At 35.9% G+C, this 27,024-nt stretch overlaps 1 protein-coding gene across 5 annotated transcripts in view; it reads right to left on the reverse strand.

Moving 5' to 3' along the window:
• The window catches only part of ATG5 (autophagy related 5), a 134,366-nt gene that overhangs the window by 1,051 nt on the left and 106,291 nt on the right, over positions 1–27,024 (reverse strand). For all 5 annotated transcript variants that reach the window (XM_050786762.1, XM_050786760.1, XM_050786759.1 and 2 more), the window contains one exon: positions 16,207–16,324. In XM_050786762.1, coding sequence (XP_050642719.1) covers positions 16,207–16,324 — 118 coding nt within the window. The remainder of the gene's footprint in view (positions 1–16,206; positions 16,325–27,024) is intronic.

Here is a 27,024-nt window from a genome sequence, read left to right on the forward strand (position 1 = left end):
GTGGCAAAAACAGCCCATTGTACCAATGACCAAAATTTATTTTAGTTATACATTAAAAACTGTACTGTATGGTTATTTAAAATGACAAGTATATGAAGTAGGTCCATACATATTTTGAAAATGTAAAATAGAAATGTGACTAGAAATCAAGAATCAGATCAGTATTTGAGATGTTTAATAAGACACAGGTGAGCTTTAGTTGTTTTCAGTAAAGCTTTCATGTATGTATCAAAATATCTTAGAGATACTATTTGAATAACAGTTAAAATTTTAATGAGAAGGGATTACAAATCTGACTCAGGGATTCCTGTTTTAGAGTTACAAAGCCTGATTGATTTTTGTTAACATCCACTTGCTAATTAAAAGGGGGCTGAAATTCACACCTTTCTTTTAAATTCAATTGTATTCCAAATTAAACTTAAGATTTTGTGTTTTTCATGATTTTGGTGTGTTGTACTGACAACTTTTAAAGTAAATAGAAATATTTTTTGTCATAGAAAAACAAAAAAAGCAAAGCCAAACTCCTTTAATGAAAAAGAAAAAAAAAAATAGAACCATCAAGAAACTCTGTGTTACTCCTCTAGCACAATTTTGGGTTTTTCTCCTTTACCATCTCTTCAAAATACAATGTCTTAACTGCTCAGCTTCCTGGTGACAGAAGACAACAAGGAAATGGGGAATCACGAACTCTATAAAGGAGAAATACCCTACGTTTTCCTTTCTGCTCTGTTCCAAATGACTTTTGAATCTCTAAGTGCTCTAATGTCTGGGCAAAATGAGCTGATGATGTATGGTGATAATGACTTGGCTGGCACCTGAAACAAGAGACCCTTTTAAAGAAATATTTAGACTTCCTGTTGGAGGCAGCACAGTCCCGGGAAGTGACAGTCAACAGAGGACACAAAACACTACAGAGTTGATAAAAGAATGTGAAAAATAAAAACTTAACATACTAACAATTCCAAAGATAACCAAATAAAATATTCCAAACAAACTCCCAAATCACTGAGCCATAGCTTAAAACAATTTTGAAAAAAGGTATCACTTCGTAATACTACTAACCTAAAAAAATGCTTTCATTATTTTTTCTTTGTTGCAACTATACATAATTTTTTACACAGTTGTGATCACAGTGTTAATACAATGATTTGTTTTCATAATAAAATATTAAGTTATATACAGAATACTATAGAAAGCACAGTATTAGTACTTTGGGAAGATTTTTTAAACATTGGTATTCAAATGGAGAAACCCTCAGCTATCTGGAATGATTCATTGCTTGTAAGTTCTAGTTTGCTACAGCTTTACTGTATTAAATCTTTCTTAGAATATTTGAAAACATTTCCGGTATAACTCTCTTCATATTCTTATATTTCTTTGAAATATTTTAATATTCTCAGAATCTTCCTCCTACTTAGCACTGAGTCAAAAAATGAAAGAATAGTGGTGTAAGAGTAAAAGTTCCTTATCTCTAAAGTTTTTCCTTAAGCCAGAGTCACCTTTGTATACTATGAAACAGCAGAAGAAACAAGTCACAACTCAATATCAAAAAATACTATGTCTAAAGCAATATTTAAATGTGGGAGCAAATACAATATGGTATACAATCCACTGATGATGCACAGTATATCTGAAAGGCAAAAGACCAATCACGTTACAACAAAAGGATTGTTAGAGTTTATGAGTTGTACAACAGAAGCTGGAGGACATAAGCACTATTCAAACACTGTAACAAGCCTAATAAATCCCCTTACCCAAACCCTGAATAGGTAGCATTGATTCTCTGGTTTAGAAGCTGGGGCCACTTTAAAGTGTCATTAACTAAATTTAAGTAACTAAGGAAAGAATCTAAGACTGTCATATCCCTCAACAGAACAGTTTTAAGGTTTTAAACATATTATTTTGTCACAGACTACATATGTCCAAATATTTCACCTGCATTTATGTATTTTGTTTATTTTTTGACTTGCCTCAATAACACAATTTTAAACAGAGGGATTTTTAGGACAGCAGTTCCCTTGAAACTTCAAATCGAAGTTTCTCTCTTATTTGTTACTCTGTCCCCAGTGCCTAGTACAGTACCTGACATATACCATAATTAGTTAATAAATATTCTCACTGCTGGGATAATGTTCTTGCTGGTAGAATTACACTGTCAAAATTAATCTTTTTGGAATGCTTTCTGATAGCTAGCCCCACCACGTAGAATAACTCTACCTGTAAAGACTGCTTTGGTTATTAAAACAACAAAGTCAAAAATGTTTCCAGATAAGTCAAATGTACATGCTATCCTTAATTCATGGTACCATACATAACAACAAAGCATGAGGAATATTTTAGCAATATCAAAACCAATAAAAGAAAACAGGCCACGTGTGGTGGCTCACATCTGTAATCCCAGCACTTGGGGAGGTCAAGGTGGGAGGACTGCTTGAGCCCAGGCGTTTGAGAACCAGCCTGGGCAATAGATCCCATCTCTACAAAAAATAAAAAAACTTAACTAAACAAACAAAGATTAGCTTAGCTGGGTATGGTGGTGCACACCTGTAGTCCTAGCTACTTGGGAGACTGAGGTGGACGAATGCCTGAGCCCAGGAGGTCGAGGCTACAGTGAGCCGTGATGGCACCACTGCACTCCAGCATGGGTAACAAGTGTAAAAACAAAAATTAATAATAAAATAAAACAGTAAAAAAAAAAAAAAAAAAAAATCAGTAGGTCTCTTTTTTTCTTACAGTACAAAGGAAACACTTGATACTGCTAAAGTAAACAATATTTTTGGTAAACATGTCTTTGTGTTTCAAAATGGGAATCTAGACCTTAATACTTAGAATGAGAAATGTCACTACAAAGAAAATGACTCAGGAGAAAAACGTTACTGTACGCCTCTCCCACTCAGGTTTTTAAAAGAAGCTGGCTTGAAGCTTTAAGGTAGGCAAACATATAAGACAGTAATCAAGTGAACTAGTTCTATATGAACTTCTTTTATACAGGGCACTCTTTGGAGAGTAATTTTTGTTATGATTTCAAACTTACAGTGTACCCTTTCTAATATAAGATATTCTTTTACATAACTATAGTATAGTTATCACAATAAAAAATAATATTGATATATCATGATATATGAAATAATATATTCATGTAGTCCATATTCAAATTTATCAACTATCCCAATAATGTATTTTTCTTCAATCTAGGATTCAGTCCAGGACTGTCTTAGTCTGTGATGCTGTAATTGGATAATTTATAAAGGACAAACATTTATTTCTCACAGTTCTGGAGGCTGGGAAATCCAAGATCAAAGTGCTGGCACCTGGTATGAGCTTCTTGCTGTGTTCTCATATGGAAGAACGTGGAAGCGCACGAGACAGTGAACCCACTCTTGCAAACCCTTTTCATACCAGCATAACACCCCCTAAAAGGCCTCACCTCCCAACACTGCTGCATTGGGGATTAAGCTTCTAACACGTGAATTCTGGGGGACACATTCAGGTCATGTCAAGGATGCACATATTGAATTTAATTTTCATGTTTCTCTATTCTCTTTTAATCTGCAACCATTTTTTAGCCTTTTCTACATTTCTTAACTTTTACAATTTTGAAGAGTACATCTCATTATTTTGTAGAATGTCCACATAGCACTTTATAAAACCAGCATCTACTTAAAAGTGAACATTTAAAAAAATGTTACATTTTAGGAAAAATATATTCAGGTAGATTTTGGTTATATGAGTAGAATGGTAAGAATTACATATAGAAAAAACGAAGAAGAAAAAAGAAAAATCACATTAACTACACAAGTCATTAATACAAATCACAAAGTTAACTTCTTATGTATATACTAAAAAGTGATGCCTACATATAGACATGTATACAATGAATGCTATCAATATACAATAATATAAATGAGACATAAAGGAGAGAGGGCCAATTGTGCACCACTAGTTAGAAAGGTAGTAATGAAAGACAAATTGGGGGTTAGGCAACTTGAATTCCAGTTCTGGCAACGAAGGGCTCTGAGCAGGTCTCGCATCACTCTGAAGCTGTTTCTTTATATATAAAATGAAAATGCCTGTATAGATGTATGGTTTGAAAATCTAGCTGACCATCACAATCATGTGGGAAATTAAAATTTTATATATATATATGTGTGTGTGTGTATATATATATTGAGCTGAGCTCCTCTCCAGACTTTCTGAATCAATTTCCGGGGTAAAGTCTTTTTAAAAAATGTTCCCTAGAATGAATCTTATGATCATATCAGTGTAGAATTTTTCTGCAAACAAAATTTTATGTAGAAACCCAATATATAACACAAGTAAAGATATGGCAGCTTTTGCTAATGTGGGATTGAGACCATCTCCTAAATTCTGCTTGCTGATTTATAACCCATGATAGCTTCTCATTTAACTCTGTGAGTCAGTTTGCAAACTGGTCCAGAGTAAAGGATCACTAACATGTCTCACAGTTCTAGTATCTAGGTCTTTTATGCCTAAACAGCAAAATATTTCTTTCAGAGTGCAAGCCATCATAATTTATTAGTTTTGAATTCTCGAGGAATTCACTTAAACTTCTGAGTGTCTATTTCCTCATCTTACAGTGTGAACAGAGAATTCTCATCTCCAGTTACATGAAGGATTAAATGGGATATCCAAGCAAAGCACTCAGCAGCGACCCTAGCACAGGACTTGGACACAGGTATTCAATAACATGAGTGACTCTTCTCCACCCCTCTCTCCTGCTCACTCTCTAATAAAAAATAATGATGTCAAAAATATAATTGATAAAGTATGTGAGGAGAGAAGATCAGTTTTAAAAAGGTCATGATTTAGTAACAAAAAGTAGAGTGATTTTAAATTCTCTTCCTACACACAAGTTATAAGTTCATTTTTTTTAGTACTAGATAATCAAAAGATATATAAAAACCATGGATTCACTTATGTGATTGGCATACAAAGGGCTATAAGAATTTGGCCTCATGGCAATACCTCCTGAATTATTCAGTTCCATTTTTATGCAGTATGGCATATGATTTTAATAAACGTATTTTTTAAAAGACAACAAAAACCCAGACTCGATGATTATGCAAATTAAAAGACATTAAGAAAAATTCTTAAGTATTATAAACCTTCACATTTATTTAATAGTGCTCTCAACACATATATTCAAGAGGAGCACACCACCTGTAAGTCACATGAGCCCTACTGCACTATAGATATATCATTTAATAGACTTTAGGTAAGGTTATTTTTTTAAAAAAAGATGAAAACATTCAGGTAAACAAAAACCTTTCAAAATCTTTATGTTATACATTTTAAGTATATTATTTGAGAATGCGCACTATGTGATAAATTTGAGTTCTAAAGATTTCTATTACTAATGGCTGCTATCTTTCTCATCCCAATCTGGGTTTTAGGTCTTATTTAACTAAGCCAGTTTCAACAAGGAATATGATCTATAAATGTCTTTAAAAACAGGTGACTTGAGATTCTAGTGAGGTGCTTGAGTTTCCTTCTTACCATTCATATTTAAAGGAGACTTAAAGAAATGGATGATGTATCTTTAAGGGAAATTCATACATGTTTTTAACAAGAAAATTTCAGTTTAATTTTTTAAAAGCTCATACTTATAAATACGGAGAATTCTAAGATCAAATGGTATAATCATTGTGTTCAGTTTCGTGGCTTCCTATTTATATTTTATAATTCAGCAGAAAACGAATCTTGGAAAGTGTGATACTGAAGGTAAAATTTCTGAAAAATACTTAACACTGCTGAAAAAGTTTTAAAAAATAGAGAGATGAGCTTTCTGATTGCCACTAGCCTGAACAATTTTGTTCTGTCTGACAAATTCTTTAACCTCTGATATGTTCATTAGTAAAACACCAACTAATTGAATCCATCGACATGAAAAACCACAGGCTGAAATGTGAAGTGCATACATCATGCTGAAGGATTTTGTCTCAGCCACGGAGGTAATAGTCAGCGAGGTCAGGTCAAAGAGGGTTAAACCAAGTCAGGATATAGCCAAAGAAATACATCAAACGCTGATTTTAAAAGGGCAATTAATCTTGGACAGAAATGCTTCCTGGGGAATGAGATCTCAATCTTAAGAGCACACTACATGATGTAGCAGTAAAAATGAACATATACAAGCTTACAGGGCTTTTATCCTATGATCACAAACAGAAGGAGAATGCTGTTTATCAGAAAAATACAAACCCATTTAAAAATACTTACATTAACTTCTTCCGGATCCATACTCACTTAGCAGGACAGGTCTTAATGAACATGCAATATCCCCGTATATACCAAATACTAGGTATACCAAATATCTCTTTCCTTGCATACATTTTATATCTTTATTATTTCTGTCCAAAATATTTTCAGAGCTTTGACTCTTAACATTTTAAACAATTTAAAAACGTGCCCATATTAATTATTTCATTGACTTTTACTTATAATCCTTGTATTTCTTAGTAAGGAGGACATAAACTAAAATTTAAATTATATAAAAAATCCCATATGATTAGCTGTAATTATACAAAGCAAAGTGTATTAAATTAAGTGATTGTAAGACCATTTTAAAACTGATTCAAGGCTTCCTGACAATAAGATAAAAATGTGGTAAAAGTTAAAAATTAAACCTTGTTCATTAATAAATAAATAAACTTTGAAAACAATATTATTTCATCTGCTTTCATAAAATGACCCAGTAACTCTAGTTGGGTGTAATAGGGTCCATTAATATTTGTCAAGTATGAATTACAGAATAGCTCAACTTAATTGCTTTATTTAAAATATAGACACTAATTGTACTGTTTACATATGGTCAGAATGAAGCCCCACAGTACCTGTTTCAATGAAAAGATGACTTGTTTTTAATTGTCTGCATATACCATTATTTTGGTAAGAGAATTTTGCTTTCTAGTGCTAAAAATGAAATAATTGTGCAAGTGTGTGTTTCTCATTTTGGGGACAGTCAAGTTAATTCATTTAACTTCTTGAGATTAAGATAGCAGTAATTCAGAAGGAGAAACCAGAAGCATCTTCTGTCAGGTCCAGTAATCTCATCATTTCCAGTAGTGGAGAACAATCAGCACTATTTCTTTGATTTTAGAAAAAACATATGTCAATGGACTTAGTGAATTAAGAGATTCTTTATCACCAGAATTAGTCAATGTTGCCCATGTGCTAAGACAACATGCAGAGATGGAGGGAGAGGAAAGCAATCAAAGCAAAGAATTTGATTCATTTAATCTTAGAATTTAATAGTATAATGATAAATTAAGAAAATATATTGTAATTAGTAAATTTAAACTGAGCCTAACAGATTATTTAAACATGCTTATGAGGGCTACATTTGAAGAACTTTTAGAATTCCCACCATGAATGACACTGTACCATTTCTTCCATAAAATATGTACACAATAAGGAATAAAAGCAGAGAGTGTTAGGCTAAGACTGAAAGGAGAGGCTCCCATTATAGCCAAGTGACCCCATCCCATATGTCAGGCTTACAGTATCTCCACAAAGTTACAAATGGACTTTCCATGGTCACTTGTGAAGAGATTAAACACCAAATATATGTACAATTTGCTCTTTATGGTTTTTTTCAATGTGAAACTACCAGCAACTATCTATTACAGTCTAGTTTTGGACCTCTTGCCTTAAAGAGGTTTAAAATATTTTACCAAGTATATGATCATAGTCAATCTGGCTGCAGGAAATACAGTGACTATGAAGATGCCTTAGTAAAATAAGCTTATTTCTTCCATACCAGAGACACACTTCCGGCAGTTCTAATCATGTCCAGAAGTTAACTTCTAAGAAAGTAGAAATCAATGTCTCTTGCCATAACTTGAGTTATTTTATTTTTATAAGCAGTTACAATATTGATTTACATTTAGAGCATTATACATTTATAACTTCTATGTGTAGACTGAACATCGCCTACTTGTCTTTGCATAGTGGAATTAACAACAAAAAGAAAAACAAAATTGCTTCTTTATCACTTTCCTTTGTAAATTTCTTTTTTTTTTTTTTTTTTGAGACGGAGTCTCGCTCTGTCGCCCAGGCTGGAGTGCAGTGGCCGGATCTCAGCTCACTGCAAGCTCCGCCTCCCGGGTTCACGCCATTCTCTTGCCTCAGCCTCCTGAGTAGCTGGGACTACAGGCGCCTGCCACCTTGCCCGGCTAGTTTTTTGTATTTTTTTTAGTAGAGACGGGGTTTCACCGTGTTAGCCAGGATGGTCTCGATCTTCCGACCTCGTGATCAGCCCGTCTCGGCCTCCCAAAGTGCTGGGATTACAGGCTTGAGCCACCGCGCCTAGCCTCCTTTGTAAATTTCTTATGAGTACAGTTCTTTTACTTGTGAAAAATGCTAACAAAACTCTAAGAAACAAAAAAGATTCAAATATAAAGTCTCAAAAAATAAAAAAGACAATGAAGACTCACTTCAAAAAATTTCTGGTTCATTTAAACTCTGTATGCATCCCATAAGATGGTAGCGGGAAGCCTCATTATTTTATAAAATAAGAAAACTGAATATTCATTAAAAAAAACTCTAAATGATTGCCCAAACCAAACAGTGTGAAGGTATAGAGATACTAATTCCTTCTAATTCAAATTGTAAATGAGTATCTAAAGAATTACTGAAACTGTAAATCCTGCAATCTGATGAGGTTTGGGGATTGGAATTTTTTTATTCCTGTGGCATGAGTTTGCAAACTGAAGTGCCTATTCTTCTGGGGGCAGTGCCATCACACTGACAAATGTGATTACTGCTCAAATATTATCTCAAATCACAAGATATTAACCAGCTTCAATTTTGTCCAAATACTTAAAAGTATCTGCCTTATATGGTCAGCATGAGAGTTATATGTTTCTTTTTCTAATTGCTTCATGGCTGAAAAAAATTTATCTTGTCAGCTAATTCACTTTATTAACATAATCTAATCATATAGAGCAAAGCAGAAAAAATGTGAATATACCATCTTTTCTTTCCTTTTTTCTGAGATGGAGTTTCACTCTTGGTGCCCAGGCTAGAGTGCAATGGCGCGTTCCAGGTCATTGCAACCTCCGCCTCCTGGGTTCAACCAATTCTCCTGCCTCAGCCTCCCGAGTAGCAGGGATTACAGGCATGCACCACCACACTCGGCTAATTTTGTACTTTTAGGAGAGACGGGGTTTCACCATGTTGGTCAGGCTAGTCTCTAACTCCTGACCTCAGGTGATCCACCCGCCGAGCTTACCACATTGCTATACATTACATTAGAAGACTGGGAAATGAAGTATAAGTGGGTAAAGCTTATAGGTGTTTTATATTCTCCAAGGTAAAAAATAAATGTTCTTGATACGTTATTTTTAATAAACAAAGAAAAAAATATTTCACTTCAGGTCTGGTACAGAAGCTTGGATCTCTGAGTCATTTTAACTACAGCTGAAACCACAAAAACAATTTACCTGAGCTCACCTTTGGTCATTTCCTGTTACCGCCAACTTGACTAATTCCCTTAGCCATTTACAAAAAAAGAAAGGAACACACAAAAGAGCTCATCATTAGTTACTCCAGAAGCAGCAGCTCATCATTAGTTACTCCACAAGAACAACGACCTAAAGCACGTATTCATAAATACTAGTACATTCGACTTTCATATGATGAAATCAGACAAGAGTATTTCATCACTGAATCACTTGGAGGGAGCAGAAGACAAGGTGCCACATAACTTTTATGAAGTACTTTCTCTTTTCATCATGTGATGACAGCAAGTTCTTATCCATACACACCCAATCTTAAAGTCTTTCACTTTCAACTTAAGTTGAGTGCAGGTGTGTCAAAATACTTCATGTCTGACACGTCTGACAATACTACAGGTGAACTGAACGAGGAAGCCAATGGGTTTTTACTGAAATAGTGACTCGATGTTTTGGATACTCTACACAGATTTTTAAATGACAATTTTTTTTTAATACGTAATAAAAAGAAGAGGCAAAGATAAAAGTTTTTCTAAAGAAAAGATACTGGTGTTAGAGATGTGGCTTCCTCCTGCAATGAAAGATACCATCAAAAATACCTGAAAAGAATAGAAAGAATAGGCACTATCTATGTCATTTCAATGAAGTGTGTGTTCCGCAGTCAAGAGAAGCATTTGACAGTTTGCGTGGGGAGAAGTCTGTCACACAATGTACTCACCTACAGCACCTGAAATCACCTAAAAGGAAGGTTTGTGGATAAGGTTGTGTGACTGCGTTGCCTCACTGCTCCACTCTTCAAAAAAACAAAAAAAACCACAAGGGAAGTCACACTGTGTATCCCCCAGAAAAGGATGTACACGTAGAGCAGCCTAGAAATTTAAGAGAACAAAGACTCTCTTTGTCTCTTTTAAAAGAACAGCTTCACAAATTTGTGTGCCTTTCTTGTGTAGGGTCACGTTAATCTTGTCTTGTAACCTGGGTCTAAGACCAGAATAAAGGTGTATTCTGAGAGTGTGTGTCAGTTCAAAGCACCTGACTGCTTTTCATTTACATGTCTGGTGTTCATAATCACCATTTAAAAAATTCAACAAGAGTGGTCAGGATTATATATAGGAACACTAAAACAACAAAGCAAACAAAATAAAAACAGTAGACACTCAGGTTTCTAAGATCGTATCAGAAATATTATTAAGAGAGAAGAGCATGTAGGCAGATTAGATACTAAACACAAACTGAAGAATAAAGATCTGTGAAAGTAAAATAGTTAGGAAAAAGCAAGTATTTCAGAATGTTATTTGAAACTAAATCAAAAAGTTAAAAAGAAAGAAAGAAAAAAACAAACGGCAGCATAGTAAAGAGGAAAAACCAACAGACCACCAGGAGATGGAGACCTGTGTTCTAAACCTAGTTCTGCAATTAAGTGGTTAAGACACCTTTGGCAAAATCATGCAAAAAATTAAAAGAGTAAACTTTGGGAGGGCAAGGCAGGTGAATCACTTGAGGCCAAGAGTTCAAGACCAGCCTGGCCAACATGGTGAAACCCTGTCTCTACCAAATATATAAAAATTAGCCAGGCATGGTGGCACATGCCTTTAATCCCAGCTACTTGCGTGACTGAAGCACAAGATTGCTTGAACCTGGGAGGGAGGGGTTGCAGTGAGCTGAGATGGCATCACTGCACTCCAGCCTGGGCAACAGAGTGAGAATCTGTCTCCAAAAAAAAAAAAAAGGTAACTTGAAAGTTCTACAGTTATACAATTCTTTAAAGACGTAAAATACAGTATTAACACCCAACTAATTTCTTCCTACTCTAGGCACTCCTTAACCACACCCACAAACTAGAAATTGGCAACCATGAAATAAAAATGAATTGAACTAATAAATTTGTCATTAACAAAATAAACAACAAAAAATTTCAAGTAAGCCCTCTTTCCTGGATTACAAAGCAACTGTTAACTTTAATTTTTACAGATAAAACACAAATGTATCAAGGGAGACCACCTTATATAAACTTGGGACTAGCAAATATGGATCATTTGGTGTCTGTGACAATTGTGCTGCTGTTAGGGGACAGATCATTATAGAATATATTCCTGCCAAGGTTTTGGGTTTCATTGGGGTGTTCTCATTCTATAGTCAAGGATGCTATAAAAAAGTAAATTTAAAATGACATATTTTAAAAAGTAGATTGTCAAAATAACATCTAGGAAAAGTGCAATAAGGTAGTCACTTGAGGCTGGGTGCAGTAGCTCATGCCTACAATCCGAGTACTTTCTGAAGCTAAAGTGGTAGTATCACTTGAGTGAGAAATGTAAGACCAGCCTGGGCAACACAGTGAGACCTCGCCTCTTGTTTTTTAAAAAGGTAGTTATTTGAATATTAAACTCTGGCTTAAATTTCATTTACTCCTAATTGACAAAAGCATTTGTTACAGTTTCGTTGCTTGTCCCCGCCAAACCCCAGGTTGAAATTGTATCCCCAAAGTTGGAAATGGGGCCTAATGGGAGTACTTGGGTCGGGGGTGGGGGGTGGATACCTCATGAATAGATTAATGCCCTCCTTGGGTGTGGAGGAGTGAGTGAGTTCTCACTGTCTTAGTTCCCACAAGAGCTGGTTATTATAAAGAGCCTGGCACCACCCTGCTCTCTCTGGCTTCCTCTCTCACCATGTGACCACTGCACACATTTCCCTTCAGCTTCCACCATGAGTAGAAGCAGCCTGAGGATCTCATGAGATGCCCAATATCCAGGCAACAGAGCTGTGAGTTAAATAAACCTTTTTTCTTTATAAATTACCCAGCCTCAGGTATTTCTTTATAGCAACACAAACAGACTAAGACAGCATCTAGTTTTTTAAATGTTCTTTAAAGTACTATTACAAAGTACTCAGAAAGGGAAAAAACACAATACAGAGAACTGAGTAACTGAAAGCCAACGTTGCCATGGACAGGAAAGAGGTTTATGGGGTGTATCTCTATCAGCAATAAAAACTATTAGCTTTTTAATTACACTTCAAACGAAAATAACTCATCTATATTCCAAAATCCTCAAAAACACAGAAAAATAGACATTAAATAGATCAAAAACAAACCACCTTATAACACAGAGAAAATGAACTAAAAAAGTAAGCTTATCCTTGAATTTCTGGGAATTTCTCAGAAGTTATGAGTTACTTAGTCAAAATTTATGTAGCTTGAGTTCAAAAATAAAAAGTTTACTTAACTGTCTCTAAAGATATACAGGAAAATGGCAACACTGGTTGTCTCTAGAAAAGGGAACTAGGTTAGAGTTTGGTGAGCAGCAGTTGGGAAAGAGACTTTTTACTAAATTCCTTTATATATGCTTTGATGTTTAAAATATGTAAATGTATTGTCTATAAGAGAAAAAGTTTTAATTATTTAACTGAACACAATCCATTAAAAAAAAACGTGATAGGAATTCACCAAAATTAAATGCTTTTATCCTTCAAAAGAAAATGAAGACAAGGTTGGGTGTGGTGGCTCACACTTGTAATCCCAGCACTTTGGGAGGCTGAGGCGGTTGAACCCCCTGTGGTCAGGAGTTCGAGACCAGTCTGGCCAACCTAGTGAAACCCTGTCTCTACCAAAAATACAAAAATTAGCCGGGCATTGTGGCAGGCACCTGTAATCCCAGCTACTAGGGAGGCTGAGTCACAAGAATCACTTGAACTCGGAGGTAGAGGTTGCAGTTAGCCAAGATCGTACCACTGCGCTCCAGCCTGAGCGACAGAGTGAGACCCTGTCTGGGGAAAAAAAAAAAAAAGAGAGAGAGAGAGAGAGAAAGAAAATGAAGGCAAGTCACAGAGTAGGAGAAAATATCTGCAAATTGTATGTCTGATAAAGAACTTGTATCCAGAATATATAAATAATGCTCAAAACTCAGTAATAAGGAAATAATCCATGAAAAAAACAAGAAAAGGATTTGAATAGACACTTCATCAAAGAGATCTACAAATTATAATAAGCACATGAAAACGTGTTCAATACCATTAGTAATTAGAAAAATGAGAATTAAAATCATCATGAGATACCACTAGGATGGTAATATATGTGAGTGAGAATGTGGAGAAACTGGAATTCTTACACACTGCTGGTAAGACTGTAAAATGGTACAGTCACTTTGGAAAAGGTTAGCAGTTTCTTTTAAAATAAAAAATAAACTTGCTATATGACCTTGTCACTCCACTCCTAGGAAGCTACCCAAGAAAAATGAAAACAAACGTCCACAAAAAGACCCATATTTGAATGTTCCTAGCAGCTCTGTTTATAAAGGTGAAAAGCTGGAAACAGTCCAAACACCCATCAGCTGGTACAGGGAGAACCAAAATGTGACGTATCTACCCAATGGAGTATTAGTCACCAATAAAAAGGAACAAACTATGGACACTTGCTTCAACATCGATGCAACTCAAATACATAATGTTAAGTGGAAAAACATAGTTGCAAAAGACTCTATGTTGTATGATTCAATATATGTGAAATATCCAAATAGGCAAGTTATAGAGATAGAAAGCAGACCAGTGGTTGTTTATAGCTGGCAGTGGAGCAGAGATTAGCTACAAGGAAGTACAAGGAGATGGAAATGTTCCAAAAACCAAATTGTGGTGATGGCTGCACAACTCTATAAATTTACTAAAAAATCATTAAATTATAAAAAAATTATTTAACTAAAACTCTTATTGAAAGCTAAAATTACACAGTAGAAAAGATGGATTTGAATTCTAAGATAGTATTATAATCAACTTAATGTTAATTGCTCCATGATTTAATGATCGTAAATAATATGTTTCATGGTAATGATAGAAAGAATTCAGTAACTGGATTGTTTAGCAAACATTTACCCCAGCACTAGAGATACATGGATATGTGTAAGACATCATCAGAAACCTTACTATAAAGGCTAGTAAAGTTCAAGGAAGACTTTATAAAATGGATTTATAACCTCTTAAACCCTGTTCAGTTTTAATAATTTTGGGTAGCAGTCAGTGGTCTCTTCCTTCAATCCCTTCTGGTATTGGTGTATTATTTTAGATGCCCTTCCCCTTCCTATTGAATCTCTGTTCATTTTTAAAGCGTTATATACATGTAGGAATGCTAGTATAGGCAAGCATACTTGACTAAGGAAAATCGCAACATTCTCAGGCTGAATGACACATATTTTGGGCTCCATATTCTTTGCTTAGTCATTTAGGCTGGAATACTACAACATTACCCCCAAACCCACTGTTTCTAATTCTACTACTTAGACAAACGATTTCCTTAGATGCATCATTCTTCATGAACTGTGTGGTATATGTCATGCAAGTAATACTGCATTCCTCCAATTCAGAATATTCATAAGAAGCATTATCTGTTAAAGTATTTACCTTCATATATACTAATTCATTACCTCTTTCCTTCATGGCTTTAAAGTTTTAAAAAAAATTCTGTTATATAATAAATATAACTCTATGCAATTTTTATGTCAATACTGTAATATGCCACTGAAAATTTCCCCTATAGTTTAGTAAGTATTAATAGGGCTGGGATTCAAGAGCAGCAGGACATTTTACACACGCACGGGCGCGCGCGCGCGCACACACACACACACACACACACACACACACACACACACACACACACACACTGTGGTCATTTGGTATTCATGAAGGATTGGTTCAAGGATCGCTGAGGATACCAAAATCTACTGATGCTCAAGTCCCTTATACAGAATGGCATAATATTTGCATATAACCTACGCACATGTATGCTTTAAATCATTCATCTCTAGATTACTTGTAATATTTAATGCAATCTAAATCGATATAAATACTTGTACTGTATTGTTTAGGGAACAATAACAAGAAAAAAAAAAGTCTGTTTATCTTCAGTACAGACATAATCATCCATTTTCTCTCCCAAATATTTTTTATCTGCTGTGGGCATGATGTGCAGCCCATGGATATGAAGGGCCAACTGTATTAAATACATATGTATATCTCATGTATTCAAGTGTGTATGTGTGTGTGTGTGTGTGTGTCTGTCTGTCTGTCTGTCAACAGTGGTCTCTATCAGTTAATGGATTATGGGCACTGTTTTATTGTTTTCTGCATTTTCTTGGTGTTCTGTATGTTGTAATAAAGAAAAACAGATTTCAGCAATTTTAAAATTTGTCCCCTGCATGCAGGAAAACACCCTTAACCTAAGTTACAAAATTAGGGCCATGAAACAGATCAAGTTTTTGAATGAACCTGTAGATTGTCAAAGCCTAAAAGAACAAGGTTAACTAAAAAAGAAAAAGTAGAAAGTAGTAGAAAATTCAAATAAAATACTCATCAATTATTCAGTATTACCGACTTTCAAATATCAAAAATAAGAAAATTATTTTTACCATTTCTGACTTCTTTAAAGTTAATAAACAAAATGCAAGATTAAAAGTAGTATTTATCAGAACTGAATCCATAAATTAAAAACCAGAGTACCAGAGATGTCCTAAGAGGATGATTTAAAAACTGTATTTATTCTATTTTGCCAGAGAGTCGAGTCCTCGTTTTGTTAGTCAATAATTTACAAAATAATATATTAAATATTAAGTGCTTCTGTTTGAAAAGACTTTTTACCATAAGATACGAAAATATCTTCCTGAAATAACCTGTTATTTATAAATGTGGAATGCTTATTTTACTTCAGTAACAGAAAATGAAAGAAATGTTTTAATGTTGCTCATTGTATTACCTTCAGGATCAACAGCAGAAGGACAAACTTCTTTGAGAAGATCTCCTAGTGTGTGCAACTGTCCATCTGCAGCCACAGGACGAAACAGCTTCTGAATGAAAGGTCTTTCAGTCGTTGTCTATTTGAAAAATGAAAAAATAAGTCAAGCAATTAAGTCTTTGTTGCTGCCAATTACAAATTTATATATCATAAACTTTATGTTGGCATTAGGTGCCTTTTGATACGGTGTTAGCAGAATTATACAACATCACAGATGTGATATCACTGTGAAAAATGTTTAACATGATAAATTCCGGTGAATCTAATTCTGAGGAAACAAGCAGACAAATTCAAAGTTGGGTGGGACGTTCTAAAGATAACTGGTTGGAACCCTTCAAAAACTTCAAGGGATTAAAAAGCAAACAACACAAAAAGATACCAATGAAAGCATTTCTTCTCAGCATCTCTAAAAGAGACTAACAAAGCAAAGACAAAACAGAAACCCTGGCTGAATACTGAATTGAAGAAGGAAATTTTTTAGAAATCCAACTATAAAACACAGTTTTGGGATAAATGGGGAAATACAGAATGGACAACTGATAATATTATTGAGTTAATGTCAAATTTCATAGGTATAATAAGGACAATCCTTATTTTAAAGAAATTCATGTTCAAGTGAGAGAGAGAGTGAGTTGTGGGGGGGGGGTGTGTGTGAAGACAAAGCAAAAATAAAAAAATATTAACTAATGCTGAATCTAGGTACAGGGTGTATGATTTTAGTACTTTATTTCAACTTTTCGATAGGTTTCACGGTTTCCAAAATAGCAGATGCAGAGCAGCCATTTCATCTGACAAAAACTGTTAGTAGCACTACACCATAATTTTCTGCTAATAATCTCAGTGTTTTACTCACTTTTAAAATTGTTTCATTTACTAAATGTCCTTAGTGATGATGGAGGCTTTATCATGACAGAGTACAGAGGCTCTGAAATCAGCCAGTGTCTATGAAGAGCACTACTGTTTGCAAGATCTATGATCTTGTACCCAGTTTCCTTTATCTCCTAATTTGGGACATTCCATATCTCTTGAGTTTGTTGTGGAAATAAATGAGCAACTGTGCCAACCACAGAGTAAATAAATAAACGTTAAAGAGAATAAAAGCATTTTTACCTCCTCTCTCCCTCTTAACTGTTATTTCACTTTAAGATGGTAAATTTTAAGCTTTCTGAGATGAAAAATCATTAAAACTTAACAAGAACAGAGAAATGTCATATATATATAGAGAGAGAGAGAGAGAGAGTTTGTCTTTTGAGACAAGGTTTCACTGTGTCACCCAGGCTGAACTGCAGTGGCGCAACCCCCATGTTGCAATTCTCCACCTAAGCCTCCAGAGTAGCCGGGACTGTATGTGTGAGTCACCATGCTCAGCTAATTTTTTAATTTTCTGTTCGGGGGGGGGGGGGGGGGGCGGGTCTCACTATGTTGCCCAGGCTGCCTCATATTTTATAAGAATATGATTTCAAACACTTAGGCATTAGAGACAAGTTTTTGTTTTTGTCTTTTAATGACAGAAATATACCTCAACATCTTTGACACAACTGTTAGAGATTTGGTTTAAAAAGAAATAGACATGGATAAAGTGGGAAACTATCATTCTCAGCAAACTAACACAGGAACAGAAAACCAAACACCTCGTGTTCTCACTCATAACTGGGAGTTGAACAATGAAACATATGGACACAGGGAGGGGAACATCACACACCAGGGCCTATCGGGGAGTAGGGGGCTACGGGAGGGATAGCATTAGAAGAAATACCTAATGTAGATGAGGGGCTGATGGGTCCAGCAAACCGCCATGGCACGTGTGTATCTATGTAACAAACCTGTACATTCTGCACACGCATCCCAGAACTTAAAGCACAATACAAAAAGAAAACATAAATAAATAAAAATAAATAGAAAAAATAAACATATAAGCATGTGAGCTGCCTTTCCTAGTTCTATGCTTATGTATTCACTGAATACATAGTATTTTGAAATAGTACTCCAATAATATATTTGAGTGTTTGTGACAAGTATGAAAATAAACTGTAATTTTTAAAAAATCTTGATAATATGCACTCAATATGATTCAATTCACTTCACTATTTGAACTCTACGAATTATTTTTAAAAATATGACTGATATCCTTTGATATGTGTTGGTTCTGTGTCCCCACCAAATCTCATCTCAAACTGTAATCCCCACCTGTGTAGGGAGGGACATGTAATCCATGTGTCGAGGGAAGGAGGTGACCGGGTCATGTGGGTGGTTTTCCTCATGCTGTTCTCGTGATACTAGTGAATTCTCATGAGATCTGATGGTTTTAAAAGTGGCAGTTTTTCCTGCACTCTCATCTCTCTTTCCTGCCGCCTTGTGAAGGTGCCTGCTTCCCTTTCTACCATGATTTTAAGTTTCCTGAGGCCTCCACAAGCCACACGGAAAAGTGAGTCAGTTAAACCTTTTGCCTTTATAAATGATCCAGTCTCAGATATTTCTTTAGAGCAGAGTGAAAACAGACTAATACATCCCTCAATTTAAAAAGCCATACTTTCTCATACAAGTTGAAACGAAGAACAGTATCATGCATAATCAAGTAATTAACTGTGTAAAGATAATAAGGTTGGGGAGTTCAGAGAAGAAAAGAAAAGAATAGGGAACTGTAGTGATAATTTAAAATAGTCATCCCTCACTCAGGGTTTTTGATCTTCAGGCCATGAAGAAGCTTTTAATGCTTTTTAGCAAAGGAAGTAATGTTGGCGAAAGGCTTTTTCTGACGATTAATGGAAAGCAGTGCTGTGTACGATGAGTTGGTTATGAAGCAAAATCAAGAATGACTGGTGAGAGGCTGACTGAATACAGCAAGATTATGTGAAGACAACTGGAGCTGGTGCAGTGGAAAAGGAAGAGACCAGGAATATACCCACAACTTAAAGAAAAAAGTCAGAAGGTACCTCCCACAGTCCGACCTGAAAACAACAAAGTCAAAGGAATCTTTTCAACAAGTTGGAGCTCTCATTCATATCCTAATTAATGTACGAAATGCGAGGTGGCTTTGCTGTAATGAAATTACCTGGAATATTTCTAACACAAAGGAATAATAAATGCTTGAGGTGGTGAATATCCTCATTTGATCATTGCACATTGCATGCTTATAGCAAAAGATTACATGTACCCCATAAATAATTGCAACTATTATGTATCCATAAAAATTAAAACTAAAAAATTAAAAATTACCTGAAAAAAATGCTAAACAGGAAAGGCCAACTAGTCTTGGTTACATATTAAAAAACAGAAATTCTCCTCTAACCTCACTACTGGAGAAATATCCTGTTATTTTTATGTATCTCTCTTTTTTCCCACTCTTTCCCAAATCTGAGCAAGTATTATAAAGGAATATAACCTTCAATGATCTTTTATGATGAGGTATTTGCTTAGTGGGGAGAAAGCCCCAGTGCTATTACATAGGGTAGCTAAATGCTGTAGAATGGTAACCAAGAAAACGCTCAGCAACGTGTTGTTTCTCATTTAATGAAAATCTTATTTTAAAAGACAAAAACTCAATATACCCCAACCAAAAATCTGATGAACATTTTCTGTTTAATATTTATTATACAGTGCCTTTAAAAACGTAATATTCTTATTCTTAAAAATTTAGTGTGCCAGTAAATAGCAATTAAGTACCTAAGTCAATCAGGACTACAAAAAAATACTCAATTTGGGGAGTTAGTTACTTCTGTCATCTGAATGTTTGCATCCCTTCAAAATTCCTGCTGAAACCTATTCCTCACCATGGCAGTATTAAGAGGTGAAGCTTTTGAGAGGTAATTAGGTCAGGAGGGCAGAGTCCTCACGAATGGGATCAATGTACTTATAAAAGAGGCCCCAGGGAGCTTGTAAGCCCTTTGCCCCTTGTGCCATGTGGGGTGGGGACCGGGGGGGTGGGCAGTGCAGCAACCAGTGCTAACTCTGAAGCAGACAGCAGTCCTCACCAGACACTGAATCTGCTGAAGCCTTGCTCTCTGACTTCCCAGCCTCCAGAACTGTGAGAAATAATTTTCTGTTGTTTATACATTATCCAGTCTAGGCCTGGTGTGGTGGATCACCTGAGGTCAGGAGATCGAGACCAGCCTGCCCAACATGGTGAAACCCCATCTCTACTAAAAATACAGAAAATTAGCTGGGCATGGTTGTGGGCGCCTGTAATCCCAGCTACTCAGGAGGCTGAAGCAGGAGAATCACTTGAAGCCAGAAGGCAGAGGTTGCAGTGAGTCAAGATCATGCCATTGAACTCCAGCCTGGGCAACAAGAGCGAAACTGTCTCAAAAAATAATAATAATAAAAATTACTTAGTCTAAGATATTTTGTTATAGCAGCACAAATGGACTAAGACAATTACGCTTAAAATGAAAGCTCCCACAGATCATGCATTCAAGTGCAGAGGTTCTTAAGGGCGATGGGAATGGAGGACACATTCCTGCAAACTTTTCAACAGTTCTCATTAGCCCTGTGTTAGAGCTCTGCAGAGAAGACTAAATTATACTGAGAAATATTTTTAAATCTCCACAAATAGGAATTCTGTAAACGCTGATTTAGTATATATAAAATTAGACAAGACTAACAATATTCAATGCAATCTAAATCTTAGGTTGACAGACAAGAAAGCCACTGCAAACAGGAATATACCACAATACCTGACCTTGCCACATATTTGTAAATATGCAAAGTATTTCAATAACTTCCAAGAAACAGTGTTACTCTCATGAGAAATAACATGATGTAAGTCACCTTTGAAACTGTCCTTGTTACTTTTTCAAATGTATGTTAGTCATTTCTTAACACCAAATGAAATGGAAAACTGAGGTGGTAATGGCTGGCTGCTCCCATCTCTCCTCTACTCATGTGCCTTCACCAACACATCAATCACTTTTTCTTATATGGGAAATTTACGGTGTTGATATAGCTCAGAGATATATTGAAGAAAAGCAGAAAAACGAAGCTTGTAAAAATTTTGGCAAACCTTATGTATTTTCTTAAATAGTTCAAATGTAAAACTTAAAATTCTTATAAATAATGTAGTGTTACAGCTATATTGTAAATGGTGGCTCATGCCTGTAATCTTAGCACTTCAGGAGACCAAGGTGGGAGGAGAGTTTGAGTCCATGAGTTTGAGACTCCCCTGGGCAACACAGAGAGACCTCATCTCATCAAAATGTAAAAAAAAACTCTCCAGGTGTGATGGAGTGCACCTGCAGTCCCAACTACTTGGGGGTGGGGGGGGGGGGTAGGGGGCAGAGGCCAGAGGAATGCTTGAGACCAAGGGGTCAAGACTGCAATAAGCCCATTCACACCACTGTACAACAGAGCAAGACCCTGTTTCAAAAACAAAAAAATAAAAAAAAAGAAATGAAATGCAAAGAAAAAGTCTCTGTTTCAAATATAGCCAGTAGAACCAATAGGTTAACCAATAAAATCAGACAATGTATGGACTTCAAGAGTAACAAGCACAATCATCACAAACTTAAATCAGGTTTGAGTCCTTTGAGTTATATACAGTTACGTGCTGCAACAAAACATGCCAGGCAGTTGTTAAAAAGCATTAGATTCAGTTGGGGGTGGTGGCTTATGCCTGTAATTCCAGCACTTTGGGAGGCTGAGGCAGGCAGATCACGAGGTCAGGAGTTCAAAACCAGCCCAGCTAATATGGTGAAACCTGGTCTCTACTAAAAATACAAAAATTAGTCAGGCATGGTGGCATGTGCCTGTAATCCCAGCTACTCGGGAGGCTGAGGCAGGAGAATCGCTTGAACCCAAAGGGCGGAAGTTGCAGTGAGCCAAAATTGCGCCACTGCACTCTAGCCTGGGTGACAGAGTGAGACTGTCTCAAAAAAAAGAGTATTGGATTCAAGTCCTGTTTCTGTCATTCATTATGGGACCATGGGCACAATTACCTATCTTTCCTGAACCTCAGTTTTTTCAACTGCAAAACAGGAATATATACATATGTGTAAACACACATGTATATGTATAAATGGAGATAATACCTACGTTATACAGTTTTTTCAGATAATAAAATGCACAACACAATTCTGACACATAACAATTTGTAACTTAAAACATATCATCACCAGGGCCACTAGTTTTAGTACACTGTAACGCATAGTTTAATTTAATACTATCCAAACTGTGTTGACTCAAGGTTTTATTTCCTTTTAGTTTCATTCATTTACCATAAACTTGTTTGTAAGCTAAAAAGTCCAGAATCACGAAATTCAGAAGTTTATGTTTTAATGTTTTTCTATATAGCAAGGGAAAAAAAAAAGGCAAACTCATTTTAACACTACTTTCCAAATCAGCCTAGAACTTAACACTAAAGGCATGACCCATAAAAGGGAATACTAATAAATAGACTTAATCAAAATTAAACAGCAACAACAGCAAAGCTTTTGCTCTGCAAAAGATCCTGTGAAGAGAATGAAAACATAAGCTGCGGGCTGGGGGAAATATTTGCAAACCTGATCTCCAAGAAAGGTCTTGTGTCTATAATATATAAGAACTCCCTCCCAAAATGCAACAGTTTAAAAAAAAGCAAATAATCCAGTTAGAAAATGGGCAAAAGAAATAAACAGACATTTTACCAAAGAGAATATATAGGTGGCAAATAAGCACATGAAAATATATCTCACACATCATTAGCCATTAAGAAAATGCAAATTAAAACCACAATGTGATATCACTACACACCTACCAAAATATCCAAAATAAAAATTAGTGGTAACACCAAATGCTGGTAAGCATGTGGAAAAATAGTCCTTCACACATTGATGGTACAAATGTAAAATAGTACAGTCCCTCAGGAAAGGAGTATGGCAGTTTCTTACAAAACTAAACATGCACTTACCATATGACCAAGTAATTACACTCCTGAATAGTCCCAGAGAAATAAAAATGTCTTCTCCAAAAAACTGGTACATGAACGTTCATAGCTGTTTTATTTGTAAGAGTCAAAACCGGTAAGCAATCCCAGGGTTACCCATTAAAGCAGGTGAATGCTTATAAACTGACTGTAATACGTCTGTCCCATGGAATACTACTTAGCAATAAAAAGGAACAAACTACTGGTATATGCAATGACGTGGATAGATCTCAAGGGAATTATGTTACATGAAAAAAGTCAATCTCAAAAGGTTATACGCTGCATGACTCCACTGATATTAGTGAAATGACAAAAACTTTGGAAATGGAAAACAAATTAGTAGTTGTCAGAGGTTAGGGAAGAGTTCATGAAGTAAGGTAGGTGGCTGTGGCTATAAAAGGGTAGCCTAAGAGATCCCTGTGTTGAAAAGGGGCTATATTTTGAATATAGGGTGAATCTACATAAGTGCTAAGATTGCATAGAACCAAATACACACACACAGTATATGTAAAACTAAGGAAATCTCAGTAATGTTTGTGGATTATATTAATACAATTTCCTGGTTGTGATACTGTACTATAATTATGCAAGATGTTAGAATTGGGGGAAACTAGATGAAGGGTATGTAGATCTTTCTGTATTATTTCTTACAATTGCATGTGAATCTGTAATCATCTCAAAATAAAAAACTTTTTAAAAAATCCAAAACAGGCCGGGCGCGGTGGCTCAAGCCTGTAATCCCAGCACTTTGGGAGGCCGAGACGGGCGGATCACGAGGTCAGGAGATCGAGACCATCCTGGCTAACACGGTGAAACCCCATCTCTACTAAGAAATACAAAAAAAAAAAACTAGCCGGGCGAGGTGGCGGGCGCCTGTAGTCCCAGCTACTCAGGAGGCTGAGGCCGGAGAATGGCGTGAACCCGGGAGGCGGAGCTTGCAGTGAGCTGAGATCCGGCCACTGCACTCCAGCCTGGGATACAGAGCGAGACTCCGTCTCAAAAAAAAAAAAAAAAAAAAAAAATCCAAAACAACTAGTCTAGAGCTTTGTTAATCCAAGTGTGCTCTGAGGACCTGTAGCATCTTGGTTATCACCTGGATCTTATTAAAATGCAGATTCTCAGGCCACATATTGGAATTCCTGAATTGGAATCTGCATTTTAACAAGATTTCCAAGTGATTCATGTTTAAAGTTTGAGAAGTACGGTCTACAACACTGACTTTCAACCTTTCAACCTACTCTGACACATCTGAAGGCCATAACAAAATTTACATCAATAACAGTTGCTCAGTTGGGCAGTGACTCTCAACACAAATGAGTGAGGAAAGGTGGGGACTCAAGACTCAGGTAGCAGGAAAAGCCCCTTAGGTGATTCTGATGAAATGTTTTCTCCATCCTGGCTGAAAAATCCAGAACACAGTCAATTAAAGCTCAAAACAAAAGTAATGTTTATAATGTTGGAGATCTTTAAAAGGCAGATAATATATACTATAACACAGCAAAAGCAATTATTACAATGTATAAATCTTATAAGAAACACATCAGAATTAAAATCACCAAGTACATAACGAAAATCCTTTAAAAAGTATGAAAATGAATGTAGTCTAAGAAGCTACTAATAATGGCAGTTATAGTAAGAAACGCACTAGAGTCTTTTACTCTTGATATTTCCTAATCACAAACATCTATTTCCAAAACTGACCCTTCGTATTTCAAATAATTTATAGCCTGGTACAGTAATAAGAGCATGATATTTAAAGTCAGTCAGAAGACACATATTCTAGCTCTGATGGCACCTGATAACATTGGATTCAGCTTATGGTTCCAATCCCAGCTCTGTCAACTAGTACCTGGGTGACCCTAGGCAAATACTTAAACCTTCTTGTGTTACTTGTGTGTCAATTGTTTCATCTGTAAAATGAGGATATTAACAGTATATACCTCAAAGGATTTTTTGTGAAGGTTATACAACTAATTCATATAAAGCATTTAGAACAATATCTAGCACATATTGAATGCTCAATGAGTGTTATAATTGTTCTTTTTAAATGTGACTTGACTCTCAACAGAACTTTACTGAATTCTAATATGTATTCTGTATTGAGTTGTCAAAAAAAAATAAGGATTATAATAACATACACTATTCTTGTAGTCAACCCTGTTACTATGTTATTACTAGTGCTAGTCTTGTTGTTTTGGTCATACAAATTGTATTTACATACATTAAGAATTAGAAATGTTGGTTTATTAAAAATGACCATTTATGCTAGAAGGGTATATATCTGGGTCACTGACTATGGAGTCAGTGTCCATAAAGAGGAGGAAGAACACCATCAGAGTAAAAGGAGATTCTATTCACTGAAACAAAGTGATAAAAACTTATGAAAGAGAAAAACATAAAAAAAACAAAGGGGTGAAACTTAATAGATGCCCAGTAGATGCACAATGCACTGGGTTGTAAAACTTAAAATGGACTTAACTAAAAGGTAAGCAGGGATGGAGGTGCTGGGGGAGTCTCTTATGGACACAGCAGGCAGAACGTAATGATGACAAGGGGCTCAAGTTTATTTAAAAAGAGTTTGGACAGGCCGGGCGTGGTGGCTCACGCCTGTAATCCCAGCACTTTGGGAAGCTAAGGTGGATGGATCATAAGGTCGGGAGTTCGAGACCAGCCTGGCCAACATGGCGAAACCTCATCTCTACTAAAAATAAAGAAAATTAGCTGGGCGTGGTGGCGTGCACCTGTAGTCCCAGGTACACAGGAGGCTGAGGCAGGGAATCGCTTGAACCTGGGAGGCAAAGGTTGCAGTGAGCTGAGATCATGTCACTGCACTCCAGCCTGACTTCTCAGGATCTCCCAAAGACCCGAATCACTGTAAACTGAATGCATAATATCATTTGCCCCAGTGAGGCTTAGATGGACATTCTAGTCTTCTTGGTTGAGCTGAAGAAACAGATATTATATTGATAATTTATGTATGTTGTATTTTTCAAGGTATAGCAACAAGTTTTCATTCATGATCTACTTTGTGTGTGTGCTTTGTTTTTAAGTCTTTTGAAACAGGATGGTGATTTAGTACATTTGTAAGTAAAATTTATTTGATTTACAAGGGTTGCTTAAGTATATCACAGGATTTCACTTGTTATATTTGCAGGTGCTTAAAAAATCAGCTATACTAAACTATAACTGGAATTAGCAAAGTTCATTTATAGATTAATCAAGAACATAATTAGGTTTGCCCAACTATATAAGTAGTACTATGTGTTATTTAAGAATTAAATCCAGAAAAGGGATGGACTCTGAAAATATCAAGAAGTGAAAAAGACTACTCTCATTTTTGTACAACAATTACTAAATTTATAAGTAGCATTAATTGAACTGAAAAGGCATTTTAGAAAAACTAGATTTTACAATTTATAACTCTAATAAAACACAACTAACTATAAGTATGCCTGTTCATGCCCAAAAGCTACCTTCCAAAATTAAAAACCCCATTGGATGGCCGGGCACAGTGGCTCATGCCTGTAACCCCAGCACTTTGGGAGGCTGAGGCAGGCGGATCACCTGAGGTCAGGAGTTCGAGACCAGCCTGGCCAATATGGTGAAACACTCTCTCTAATAAAAATACAAAAATTAACCAGGCGCTGTGGCGGATGCCTGTAATCCCAGCTACTAGGGAGGCTGAGGCAGGAGAATCGCTTGATCATGGGAGGGGGAGGTTGCAGTGAGCTGAGACTGTGCCACTGCACTCCAGCCTGGCAACAGAGCGAGACTCCGTATATTAAAAAACAAAACAAGCAAACAAACAAAAAACAAAAAAACCCTATTGGCAACTACTAGGGCCATCAAATCAGTGTATTTTCACTTGACACACAATTTTGAAA

Source organism: Macaca thibetana, chromosome 4 (assembly GCF_024542745.1).
Source record: "Macaca thibetana thibetana isolate TM-01 chromosome 4, ASM2454274v1, whole genome shotgun sequence".
Taxonomy (NCBI): domain Eukaryota; kingdom Metazoa; phylum Chordata; class Mammalia; order Primates; family Cercopithecidae; genus Macaca; species Macaca thibetana.